This window comes from Spodoptera frugiperda, chromosome 4 (genome assembly GCF_023101765.2).
Source record: "Spodoptera frugiperda isolate SF20-4 chromosome 4, AGI-APGP_CSIRO_Sfru_2.0, whole genome shotgun sequence".
In the NCBI taxonomy this organism is placed as follows: domain Eukaryota; kingdom Metazoa; phylum Arthropoda; class Insecta; order Lepidoptera; family Noctuidae; genus Spodoptera; species Spodoptera frugiperda.
In genome coordinates, this window is record NC_064215.1 from 1,101,247 (window position 1) to 1,115,356 (window position 14,110).

General features: G+C 36.2%; 1 protein-coding gene and 1 long non-coding RNA gene across 5 annotated transcripts in view; both read right to left on the reverse strand.

Annotated features, from left to right (window-relative positions):
• LOC118272459 (protein trapped in endoderm-1) overlaps nt 1-14,110 on the reverse strand; it is a 68,650-nt gene that overhangs the window by 7,836 nt on the left and 46,704 nt on the right. For 3 of the 4 annotated variants that reach the window (XM_050693439.1, XM_035588990.2, XM_035588988.2), the window contains exon 3: nt 6,551-6,797. In XM_050693439.1, the coding sequence (XP_050549396.1) occupies nt 6,551-6,797 (247 nt within the window). Of the gene's footprint in view, nt 1-6,550; nt 6,798-9,853; nt 9,900-14,110 lie in introns of those variants that run through there. The other variant, XM_050693440.1, reaches the window with a different exon arrangement.
• LOC126910665 (uncharacterized) lies at nt 3,976-6,538 on the reverse strand. Its single transcript, XR_007705289.1, has 2 exons — nt 5,506-6,538; nt 3,976-5,090 (listed from the first exon to the last, which is right to left on the reverse strand). It is a non-coding gene; the product is annotated as an uncharacterized LOC126910665 (long non-coding RNA).

The following is a 14,110-nucleotide window of genomic DNA, read 5'->3' on the forward strand; positions in this document are numbered from 1 at the left end:
CTGATCGCGAGTTATAATTGGCAATTATTTCGTATTTTAATATTCGATTTTAAGTAGGCATAAGGAAGGATTGTTTGGACGCTATGTTTATTGTTTATTTGGCTTATCAATAATTTAGTACCTAATACATTCCTAATTATTTTCCTGTTTGCTACTCGTACTTACAGTTTTAGTAAAGTTCCAAGTTAAGTATGTACGTATCTATGTAGGCATATTAATAATTTCAAGGTGCATATTACTGACGTTATCAAACTGCTAAAAGTAAAGTGTTAAAATATGCCAGCATTTAATTTTACAGACTCATTAATTAAGCTAAATGTAATTATAACTGAGTTTGTTTATTGTTGCAAATTAAACATTTACTTGTAATTACGTCTGCACGCGTATAAACAGATGTTCTTCCAAAATTGTGTGTTTGCAAACAAACTTTATGTTGTACATTGTAACTGTAAGTATTGAAAAACAAGTCCCTAAGTAGTTGTTTTTACACCTCACTTATACGGTACAGGATAAATTACTATGGTAGGAGAAAAAGCCTAGGTTTATATAAGAATTATTTTCCACATACATTCGATCCACATCAAAAAATATCTGTCTAGTAAGACCTAAGTGGTACCTTTTATTTTTTGTTGACCGGGGAAAATCTTTTTTTTGGCTGGAGTAATCATTCGATGACTTTTCCCGCTAAAAAAAAAGGTTAATGTAATAGTGATATAGTGGGCAATATTAGGCAGACTATTTGTTAACAAACAACATTCAATAATATTAATCACGTTCCGATTGACGTCTGAGGCGGGTAGAGCAATAAAATGGCGCTCGCTAATCTTAATTTCAGACATAACATAGCGTAATGCGGTGTTGCTATTTCTAATGGGGTTTGGTTACGAACCTATACCTACAGACACCAGACATATTCTAGATTTACTCCTTAAACTGTAAAGGATATAAGAAAAATTATACAGTGCGTATAAATATTGTGTCTACACTCACGGATTACACGGATTTAATATTCCGAATATTAAATCCTAAGACCTTCCCTGCAGTTGGTCTATAGTGTATTTGCTATTCCAAAATAACCCTTTAATTATTATAGTAACGATTTTAAAAATGAGAACTTTTTAATAAATATTTTATATTGTACTTATAAGCCATTTTCACCACTTTTCCGAGCTCAAATGACGAGACCAAGACTATTAATCTCCTATCTTCATAGCAATTCCCATGAATGATGTATATTGTATCATATTATGTACAGCGGTACCCAGTTAGCTAACTACAGAGTTTTACTAATCACTCAGCTCACAATAATTATAAGTTATCTCAAGTTTCTATTACATTCCGTCTCAACTATTTTAATTTCAACGCATCAATGGCTTAAATATTTTCTAATCGTTTGGTCATTATTACTTTTTTTGTGACTTTATAATCTATGTGTTTGTTGATATTGAGTGATGGTAAGTCAGAATAGGTCTGTATCTACAGCATGTCCAATCCAAAACACCGAATTAACGTAATACGTACGTCTTATGCAGAAAGAACTAACAATTTAATCAAAATAAATACTATTCTGACCTTAACCAAAGATATGAAAGGATTTAATATAAGATGATGACTATATTATTTACCGAAGCAAGTTGTAAGCGTGGCTGATTCAAGAGCAACCTTCCTCGCACGGCGTCACGTATAACTTTTATTGACCATAAAACTATTTATTACAAGAAAATAACATCATATTTTTGGTAACGACCTGTATCTATAATAGAGACTCGCAGACTTGCTCGCAAGTAACGATAGAGCAAACATTACAATGATTATTTTAAATTATTACATTTGTCTGATACATTGAAATATTGCTATTGAATGGATCTAGTAAATCCTGTTTGCTTTTCTATCGAATCGAAGGTTAGGCATCATTTATATTTTTACTAGCACTTCCACATCGTTGCTCCCAAGTGTTCTTTTAATGTTTCTAAGCGGCCTTCCTCAAGAATTTTGCTATAAACACCGAATAATCCTTGAGAAAGAATCTAATCAAACAATAAAATAATCTTATGCAATGAAAGAACATAAAAATAATATGAGATCTAAAAAATACATCCCGATAGACCAAAATACATCATTCTCAAAATACTTACACCAATGCCCAAACTACAGTTATGATTCTATGAGCCGAACAATAGAAGGACCATAAAGTTTAACAAAACTTTCTTTTATCACATGTTCTATTGTGAAGCACATTAACAGTTAACACCCAGTGTTATTAAACTGTGTCCCCATATTATTGTTAATAGGAAGTTAACACCCCTGCTCGTGCCCTATTGGCGTAGCAGGGATTATGCATCGCTCGCTGTAATTTACTGTTAAATAGTGCCCAAATAAATTGACGCCTTTGTTGTTTATTTTGAGGGTCGTGCACCAGATTTTAAATGGATATGCGTTAAAGGAAAATAGGTGTTACTGTAAAGATTCTGAAATAAAATTATTCATGCACAGATTCTACTTAAATTAAAACAAAACATTGCTTGCATTTCTGTTAGGTACTCATAAAAACCGAGGTACTGAAGCATGAGCTGCGGTCTACCTAGCTGGTCTACGGGGGCTCCGAATCGAAAAGCAGGAGTAGGAACGGGGTGGCTTTTAGCCAGTAAGAGAATGACACTCTCTTTCGAAATTATTGGATGATTTTCCCCCCTTAAAAAGGTATTGGAACATCTTGATTTCTCAGTTTTTACCTTCTTGTAAAGATATTTACTAGTAGTAGATACGTAATCCATTCACAAAATATAATCCTAATTCATTATGTGTTCAGGTGACACAACAAGTCTAAGTCTAGACATCAGTGCATCAGATCTTTAGATAGGAATCAACACTTCATATTTACTGTATCTTGACTACATCTTGCACAGATAAGGAAAACAGACAACGTTATTTTTAATTCAATTGTCATCTGGAATATGGATTACATCAGTTTTTGAGTGATAAACGTAATTTCTTAAGTTATCCTTGTTGTAATGTGTCTTCATGCGTAAAGGAAAACATAATTCCAAACACATTCATAGCTTGTAATTTGTCTACGAAAGCATACTTGCCTTTACAATATACAAGTAATAAAATTAATTTAATGTCGGACTCGACGAAGGTGCACACTGTGTCTATGCATCGCGCACGTACACTTAAGGACACTTTAAATTGGTTACCGCACATTAATATTAATGCACCAGGATTATGGTAATGTTTAATCTGACGGGTCGACGAACCGAATATATTGCTTTCAAAATTACTACAATGGGATATTGTGTGCCTAAGCTGTCTCGAATGTATTGTTTTATAGTTCTGAGAAATAATTGTCTTATTTATGTTCTTTATCAAAACGAAAGTGACGTTTTGAGTTCACCGCTAGCCGCCTGTCTAGTCTGCTCTAGTCTATATCGCTACGCTGCTAGACTAACTACGTCATCCCATTTTGTTCGAGCGATAGCGAAATGCATTGAATTTAGCACTAGAATGAAAATGATAGATTACGAGAAAAAACATCTTAAACTCACTTTTGTGTTTTAGAAAGACCGTCAAGGATAGTTGAACAATAAACAAAAAGAGGATTTGAGAACAATTTAATTAGTTCACGTGTGTTGTGCACACAGAACATATAAAGAGAGTAGAAATGAAATAGTTCCTGATTTGTATCAGAACGCGTGTCGCCGTTTCTCCCACCCTTTAATTTCACTACAAGCAAGAGACCAATGTCTGAGCGGATTACCCCCACAAATAAATAACACACATTTAAATCTCGAATTTGCTATTGGTTGTCACACAAACGCAATGACTGCATTTGACGTACACTCTAACACGCATAAAAACTCATGTATGCTAGGGCGAGACAAAGGTCGATTGTTAATATCGATAAAATTTAAGTAATCTTGTTTTTGTTTTACAATTATTGTTGAATATTGTGAAATTGTATAAAAAATACATAACTGAATTTTAAAACCAATTTTATTACTCAATAAGTTAAAAATCAGTAAAAAATAAATAAATCATAGGCACTTTTGAACGTCAAAGCAAATATAATAATATTAATAACGTCTGTCTGTCGGTCAGCCCTCTAGTGAAGCTATTTGCTCGTTCCAAAGTGTAGATTCCTATGGAGAAGATCGAAGATCTGTTCGTTAGATCTTTTTCAATTAGATTCACAATACAATTCTTGATAACATTGCTTTTCTTTGCATCGATTGCTTGAACTATGTGAGAACAATGTAAAACTAATATTCAGTCAAAGCGATAGAAAAAAACCTTAAGAACAACAAAATTAATACAGTCTGGAGCTGACCAGTCCCAGTTGACAGCGCTCGTTCACCAACATGACACGTACACCAGCACCGCCCAACTCAACCATGTTGCAGGGAATCGAACGATCCAATGCCCGGGCCACCGCCAGTGAGACCTTTGAGTGAGCATGACAACTCTAAGCTGACACAAATGCATTCTACTAGTCTAATTTAGCTAATTACAGGGCTCTCACATTTACAATAATCTGTATAAAGTACAGAACACATTGAAATAACATGGTTATATTATTTCATTTTTTAAATTTACGAAAGATGATATTTTAAATATCGCCATTTTTAGACAAAAAAACTGATTTAAAGAGACTAATTTAAAATTTTCTAAAATAAAATCAGTTTACTTACTGAATTACACATTGCGATATTGTGCGGATAAACGCCTAATTTTAAGTTTCTTTTCCCTGACTTTGTTATTATGTAATTATCAACATCGAAATGTTGCGAACGAAATATGCTACATTTAGTAGGAATCCAGGAGCCCATAGTACAGGTTTTCCTAGTTTGGGTTCCTGAATCCCACCACTTGTCATTTCAATTGTTTTAAACCTGGTCGTGTAACTTGCTACATAATTTATTATACTATTAATTATTATATAAGCTTAGTTTTTATGACCAATGTCTGTATAAATATGGTGGAGATAAAAATATACGCAGTTTCTAATCTGTGTGGTGGAACTTGAAAAAAAAAAATTAATTCTACCAGTTGTGTCAATCCACAATTTTGTTACACCTGGATCTGTTGGAAACCTAAAACATAATATTAAAATAAATCATATGTCACATTCTATAAAAACATAAAGCTCACTCAAAATCTATATTACTAATTAGTCGTAATAAATAATACTTATTATTTAAATTATAAAGTGTGCTATTGATTATAATAGACTGTATCATAGTAACAATCGATATTGATTACAAATTTGCCCAACACTATCGATGTCATAGATTTTGTGGAAATGAGCTTTTGTTTCGGTACTCGGGACTCTCGCAATGGACGTCATACATTGCGCGATTGCTCACGTAGTGCAAGATTGTACTCATCTATCGCAAGCAATGTATTACTATTAGTCTGCTTGCGATTATATCGTTTTTGTCTATAAATTTCATAATACTAATGTTATAATTACAAATATCACACGTATTTTTATGTTTTTGGACTTACCGGTGAAAAGAAATTCCTTCTCGTGCTATGCTACACACCTGGTTTCTTTTCCGACACGTTATAATAGCGCAAGACGGCATAATATAATATTTTTGCGGAGATACGTACGCTGTCAAAACATGACAGCGATTGCTAGCCGGTAAGTATGGACATTTGAGCGTTATGACAGCGCGCAGTACGCCGGCTCGCACCCTCGGCACGCGTGGCCCGCCCACAAGGCCAATCCAGTCTCTTTCTTTTATCCATGGTTGTGCAGTAGGTCAATATCGAGCGAGCTATCACTTGTAGCCGGCTCCTATAAATAGCGGCGTGAATGAAGATTATTTTTTCCTTGGCGTCAGTAGAGGTTTGTTTTACAACTGTACTCGGCTGAGTGGTGGGATGGCGTGATAAATAACCCGTCGACATTTATAATCTGTTTCACGCCACCACTAAATGTATTTTTTACGATGCCCACGTAGAAAAAGTTTTCGGGAAATATCAGTGGCCGTCTACTTGACGTACATACTCTAGTGAAACAATAAAACACTAGAAGCTAGTGTTTTTCCAGTGGTTACATTTCTCTCACTAGTTTTCACACGTCATAAAATTTCTACGGATCACTAGGTACAGGCCTTTCGTTTGTTGAAAGCGCCACATAAATCTTTTCTTGTTTCTTGTGTTCATAAATGTACAGCGAAGTACTAAGTGTAATGTACTTAGTGCTTCGTATCGTTTATACACGTTTTTTGTTATGGTATCACAAAATGCCTTTGCTGACTTTCTTTATTCTACAGAAACAGAAAACTTACCTACCTACGTCACAGATTTAACGGTTAAGTTTAAAACTTACTTATATTTAAATTTAAATCAAAGTTTCACCTTTCCACTAATTATTATTAAATCTCTGGTTCAAGATAACAATAAACTTGTTTACAGTTTACACTCTAACATCTACGGGGCAATCCCAAGACAACAACGTTCAAAAACATAGTAATTTGGCGAGTTCTATGAAGAATCCGTAGCAAAGTAAACAAAAACAAGTGAATGAATAAGAAAGACTCACCTATTTATAGTAATAGCGACCATAGAGAGGAGGGAGACTGCCTCATTGCCGTAGAAGACGAAGGCGAACATCTGGCAGAGACTGGGGCCGAGGCTCCAGTTCTGCTTGATGTACCGGTTGGCGGTGAGCGGCAGGTTGATGGAACAGAAGAGGAGGTCCGACACACAGAGCGAGAGGACGAACATCGTGGTCACATGGCCGCGCAACTTCGGGTGCATCAGCAGCGCCACTGTCGTTACCAGGTTACCTGGAATGTGAGGAGGTGTGTTAGTAAACATTTACGTAAAGAAAATGCATTACAGGTATCGGTACCGGATTTAATAATATGTAGATACTGAAAATTTTCCAGACATTTTTAGTAGCGTTGACTAATTCAATAGTTCTTGTTTTCAATTTACATCGAATTCGATTGAATAAACGTAAACCTAATAAATTAATGAAATCAAAATTGTTATTGCTATTATCTACGGTCGAAAGGGAAATCGGGATTTTCCTCTCAAAGATCCTATTCCGATAACATTGAACAAAAGTATTTTGTTAGCAATTGCCTAAATATTTCATAGGTGCATTACTTTTCTTGCAGCCGAGTGTAGATTGTTAAATCACTCACTGTAGCCATTCATCGTACACAAAAACAAAATGTACGGTATAACATGCAGAATTTGCATGTTCTATCTTTTAAATAGTCTATATTATACGTGAAATATATGGGGATTCTTAGCAAAATACTAGTGAGTAGTGAAGCTATGTACGGATTGCGGATTTGTGTTGATATACGGTTCTCCCAGTCACGTAGCCAATCCTAAATGCCTGGGTTTCAGCAATTAGGTATGCAGCTGAGAACTAAACAATCGATTTTCAGTACGGTTTTGCTTTATATCGGTTCGAAGTAGAACAGGTTACAGAAAATACGTATGAAGAAGTAGAAATGGTTCCCGTTCCCAATACTAGTCAGTCCTTAGACGCTATACTTAGTCACAATCACATAGGCATTAAGTTTTGGAAGATTCTTAGGCACAGTAGTGACTAGTGAAGTAGTGAGTAAAGCAGCCTAGCAACCACAAATAGTTCAAAAGAAATTATTGTAGCGCAAAAATTTTCTTGAAATTTTAAAACGAATATGTTTATTGAATCAACAAACTAGTGATGTGCCCAGAGTCCGAGTATAAACAAATGGAATCGATTGATTGACATTACTCTTAAACGCGAGTACACGATCGAGTGGCCCCACTTATCTGAATTAAATCGATTCACAATTATTTTCGACTGAATGTTTATGATGGGACTGTTTACACGTTAACGAGCTGCTGGCCGAGACATAACATACCTATAAACCCTTTTTCTTAGCGCCGCCGAACTATTTCTGTTCCACACAAGATTTACTCTGCGATCTACGCAAATGAAATTGTGAATAAACTGTTTATTTCATTTCGATGGAATGAAATATATTTGGCGATGTCCTTCGTGGTGGAGTTAAATAAATTATTGGAATGTTTGAAACACAAAACCTCATTCGCGAACGGTAGAGTTGGGCAGAAATTAACATTAGCCGAGGATAATGCAGTTAAATAATTTTACATTTAAGTTAAAGTTTAGGAAAAAGGTTAATCAAAATTAACACAGTTATACTTCGTTATCATTGACAAGCTATACACAGGTGCATAGTGACATATTTAGCGGAAATATGACGTAAACACCTAGCCATGTATATTATTGATTTATCAAATAAAGATTATACCGAAGCACGAATCACCGTTACTCATCATTTTACCTGTAAAATTGAATGACTTAACCTAGTGCTAGTATCTGATGTAAGCAGACACATCACTTAACAGTCATAAGACAATATCTAGCTTAATGCCGCATTCAGAGACATTTAATGATTACTTAGTAACGATTTTGTATCGAAAACAATTTCTAAGGACTGGGTTAAGTAACCATTAAATGATTCTGAGTGTGGCAGTAATTCTAGTTATTGAATTTGAATGAGCTTAAGTCGCAGTTGCTAGAGCTGTATCTGCCGTATCAATATTATACGGGGGTCCCGCCCGGGCTACCTAACGTGCCTAAGCAAAAAATAAAAACTTCCCAATTTTTTGAAGATAACAACAAAAGTCCAAATAATCAATTCCTTTTTCCGTGTACAGCATGCGTTCAAAACTTGGCAGCAACTTTAGGATAATTTGTCGTCATCGATATCATAAGGGCACCCAAACATGGGCTCACTCGCCCGTGGACTTTGAGCATATACAATAAATTACTGTTTTACTTACGGTGGTACCAACTATTGCAACGGGCCCAGTAGGGCTGATGCCTGATCCGGAGCTGCGGACTACCTAGCGGGTTTACCGGGGCTCCGGCTCGAAAAGCAGGAGAAGGAACGGGGTGGTTTTTAGTTAGTAAGAGTCTGACACTCCCTCTCGCCTCGCCCAAGGCGAGAGAAGTCATTGGATGATTTTTCCCCTCAAAAAAAGTCAACTACTGCAACGATACAAATTACTGGATTAATCGAAATTATGGGATGCTATAAAGCGAAAAGTGTTAATTACGCAAATTGAATCGTACTGTGTATGTGATGGATGACTTAATTCACGGATGATTGAACAACTTTCGATTCCTACCAGTTCAAGTACAATCACGCAGTTAGCACTATTATTAATTTCTCAATTAGCTCGTGTAATGCTCATTAATCAACGTGTCCGGTTGTCCGACGCATTTTTATTGCAATTCATAATTTTCCGTAAGTCATTGCCCTTGGATACATTATACATCATACGATGATAGATGTAAGCGGAAAGTATTTATTATTTCAAAACTAGATATTCCGCGTGGTTTCACCCACTCTGCAAGTGCACTCTGCAATAGCAAGTAGTAATTACTACTTTTATTTCATTATTTTGGCAATGTAGGTACTCTACTTATTGTTTTTATGTAAATTCGTCGCATTAATATTTAAAAGTCATACATTTTAAATTTCTCTTGTAATCATTTCTTTTAGGTACGTATAACTTTCATGTATTAAAACATTGGGTATATGTATGACCCAGAGCTGCGGACTGCCTAGCAGGTTACCGGGGCTCCGGCTCGAAAAGCAGGAGTAGGAACGGGGTGGTTTTTAGTCAGTAAGAGTCTGATGCTCCCTCTCGCCTCGCCCAAGGCGGGAGATGTCATTGAATGCCTTTCCCTACTTAAAAAAACTAAATATGTATGTACGCGGACCATAGCGTTCCATGAATTTAATATAATAGGCTGCTATAACCCTTAAATTAAAATTTGCATTTAATCACATTTCTGCTCTATTACCTCGTCAAGTTTAAGAGAGTAATTGTATCCATAATTAATTAATTATGCCTTACAACTGTACAATCAATTGTGGCCCTATTGTGAATTTAAGGCAATTATAACCGGCCTAGAAGTTTCATGAGATGTGACCATGAATAAAGATAAATCATGATATGACCACATTGACCATGTTCTTAGAAACTGGGCAGTTTATGATCTACTTACCAAATACAGTTAAGTATAGTACATACGTACATGCAAAGTACAATAATCATGGCTCCATAACTTGATTTAAAATTCGTGAGGCTTAATTTAAAAACATTTAATCATAGCTTGTCAAAGTCAAAGTCGATTAGACGTTTTCTGCTCGCTACCAGGGGTACTACTACTCTAATTCAGCGAAAAACTAAGTTTCTTCCGAAACTTGGCAGATTGCATACTACAATTCTATTTATTGCGAACTTTCGTGAACAAAAATAAACGAATGAAATGAAGATAAATTAATTGGTTTTGATATGAAATTAAAAATAAAACGTTATTTCAAGTAATTCTATTAGTAAATCAATAAAACCTACGGCCGAAGATTAAACGAAACTTCGGATTCGAGAACCGGAGTAGGCCCCCTGTTTCCTACTGAATGGTTTCTAATTAGCACAACATTGTAGTCTAATTGATGTAAATACTAAGCACCGCCTCCGAATAATGTAATTGTGATAATTTCCTTTATCATACGTACTTAGCACATGTCAATCACCGTTTTACATGTTGATTTATGTTACGCGCGCTTTTATCAAACATGGCGGTATCACTTGACCACCTGTGTCTGTGACGTGATCTACGTTAGAAAATTGTAATGAATTCTATAGAAACCATTATTAAATTTATTAGTTTACAAGTACCTATCAATTAACAGTTTTCGACATTATAAAAAGAACTTATGCGGCGAAAATGACAATGTTGGCGCTAAATTTACGCAAACGTCATAGTGACGTTTGCTGTCAAAAGTCAAAGACATTTCATCGAAACTTTTACAAATGATCAGGATTGAGGCACAGTTGTTCACACAATGCCAATGTTGGATAAAAGCATTAATTATAAATCCTCTATGAAAAAGGATTATGACGTGGTTAATGTGTTTGTATTGATAAAGCGGCCGTCAATCGCTCGACTTGTGACCAATCGGTCAATGGGCCACTTATTGTTGACAAAGACCAGCTGATACTTGTGACTAAATATTTGAACAGGCTTTTGTTCGGGGATTTTTGTGTTCTGTATGACTGTGATTGTCCACCCACGACAAGTACCAAATGTCAATAAGGTTGAAATTTTATCAGGCTTAATAATAAAAGAAATAATTTTCGACACCGGGCAGATTTGAGTAGTTAAAGCAACAAGAAATTAATAAAGAAAATAATTTAATTGTCAGTTTAAGGAGAGTCGTAATCTAAAACATCTGGCGGGAACAAGCTAGTAGTAAGTAGCACAGATTATTAATTCGAAAAATGAAATGATAATAAACAATCTGCCTAAATTATCTATGACGCGTGCTATCTGATTAATGTATGCCATTTATTTGCTCGTCAGAAGACAATTGGTGCATCACATTACGGAGCTCCGTTGCTACCGGACCTGGTGGGACGACGAGCTCGCGTGACCACGCCAGCACCAATATAAATCGATCAGGAGATCTGCAGTTACTGTTCCACTCTGTTACCTTAGTACTTAGAGATGTAATTAGTATAACTAGTGTAAGTTTATAGTTATAGTGAATGTTTTTAGTTATGCTTTCAGCCTAATGGGGCACGATTAAGTCTAAGTGGTGCTGATAATTTCATTGCACGGGGCAGACTTCTATTAAATGTGCATCATACACGAGATACTCGTAAATATACGGAAACCGATTGTAATTATAGATAACTAAACAATATCCGCACCCAAGAGAAAAAAACGCAAAAATGTTTTTGACGGCAGCACTTCATACTACTGCAATAGAACAAAAATGTTCAATGGATTTTTGATTTTATTACCAAACTATAAAGTTGAAAAACGATTAAAACAGTGACATATTAGGGATAGCTTAATTTGCGGGCGTCTGGTACACTGGAAACATTAATTTATCAGAACGACACGACACGTTAGTTCTCGGCACATGTTTATTTTCCGAGTGTCCCGTAGGTCGACGGTCAACTGTCCGGCGATAGACAGTTTGATTGATCTGCCTACCCTCTGCGCAGTGTCGGCGTAAATCTTCGTAATTAATCTGTCCCGTATCTGCCATTTTGTGATAACGCTAGAAGAAAAAACGCTAATGGCGAGAATGATAATGGAACTGAATGATTGGCAGGCCATTTCTCTGCGCGTCGAGGATTGTGGAGCATAGGTAATGTATGTATGGTAGATAGAATCCATTACTACTAGGGGAAAACTATCATATGTAGGGTGATGGACGAATGGATATTTGTTAGTCTTCCAGGAAAATATATTGAACGGAATTTGGCGATAAGTATTTGGCATCTTTTTTTTTGCGAGCGGAAAATAATTTAATGACTTCTCCCGCCTTGGTTTGGAAGAGACCCAGTTTCTACTCTTGCTTTTCGAGCTCAGAAGTATTTGGCATCTTAACCTTTATGTAGGTTATTATATTATAGGATGAAACCACAAAGTTGTAGGATGATGACAGATGACAATCTTATCATTAAACTAAGATTTGAGTTATGAATACAAAGTATTTTTTATCGATCGTCTTCATAACTTATTCATACAATTACTGGATCAATCAGAATCCAGCTTCGAATATATTTATAAGACCGACTATTAACTACCTATACTAAGAAATAATACGATTTGATCCATTTCGCTCCTTAATTTAACCAAAATGGTTATGCCCAAGGCGTTATAGTTAAAGTAAACTCTAACAAAATAAAAACAATAATATTATGTTTTGTGAGTGTTTGGGCTTCCCAACATGATGAATTTATTGATCAGTTTCCTTCCTTATTATGTAAAAAAAATATGCAATGAAGGTATTTATGATTTTTCTATTTTCATGTCTTAGGCCGGGACTCCACCAAAGCGGAGACGAGACGAGCGGAGAGGAGATGTTTTTTAAACAACCAATAGAATTGAGTTATTGACACGTCTCCTCTCCGCTCAGCTTCAGTGGAGATCGCTGTGCGGAGATGTGTAATATTTGTATGTCGCGATGGAAGCGGAGATGTGAGCTGTGCGCGGACGACGCGCAGTGGAGACGAGAGATGTGAGCGGCGTGCAGTGAGCGATGTCACCCTCCCCCCTCTCGCCCGCTAGCAACCCGCAGAACCCCGCGCGCGCGCAGCCGCAGCGACATCGTCTACCTTTCGTGTCAGAATGCGTACTGAGCACTCAACGCCCCGCACCCGAGCTGAAAAACATCTCTTCTCGCACAGCACACAGCACACCGCACACATCTCCGCTTTGGTGGAGTCCCGCGAGCTGAAAAACATCTCTTCTCGCACAGCACACAGCACACCGCACACATCTCTGCTTTGGTGGAGTCCCGGCCTAATGCTGGCCAAGAGTTGAGATATCGTGCGTCATTGTCTGTCTGGGATTGACTTTCGGTTCGCGCAATATGCAATTTTACTAGGTTTAAAATTTTCGAAATATGCGGTAATTTAATGTACTTAGAAAATCGCTTTCTCCTATTATACAATGACTAATGATCGTTACTAACCTTGACATGTTTTGTGTAACAAAAGTTGTTTACTCATAATGACATTATCAAGGAATAGCTTTTAATAATTAATATAATTATGTATTTATATAATTTCAGTTACGTGGATTGTGGTTTGCGGTCGCGTAGAAAACGTATTGCTTTACTTAATATTACTTAGTTACAATAACAAATTGACAACAATGTCAAGAATATTCGTTTATTCAGCTACAATCTGCTACCAGTTGCATATTTAGACCCATTTTACGTCCGACTGGTAATATTATATGTAATACATAATTAAACATAAGATATAAATAAAATAGCTGTTACTTATTAGGATTTTCAACAATTTCTGTGTCGTAGAGTTATGCCTCGGCGCGAATGGGCTGTCTCGACCGGATTGATACCTCAAGAAGCCTCAAAGAAAACCGATGTAAAACAACGCTTGCGTTGTGTTTCTGTGAGTGAAGTTACCGGAAGCCCAATTTCCCAATCTTCCCAATCCCTGATTCCCCCAACAACCCTTAAATTCTTAACTCCAAAAGGCCGGCTTAGACCATAACAAAAAGTGAGAAAATGTGGTA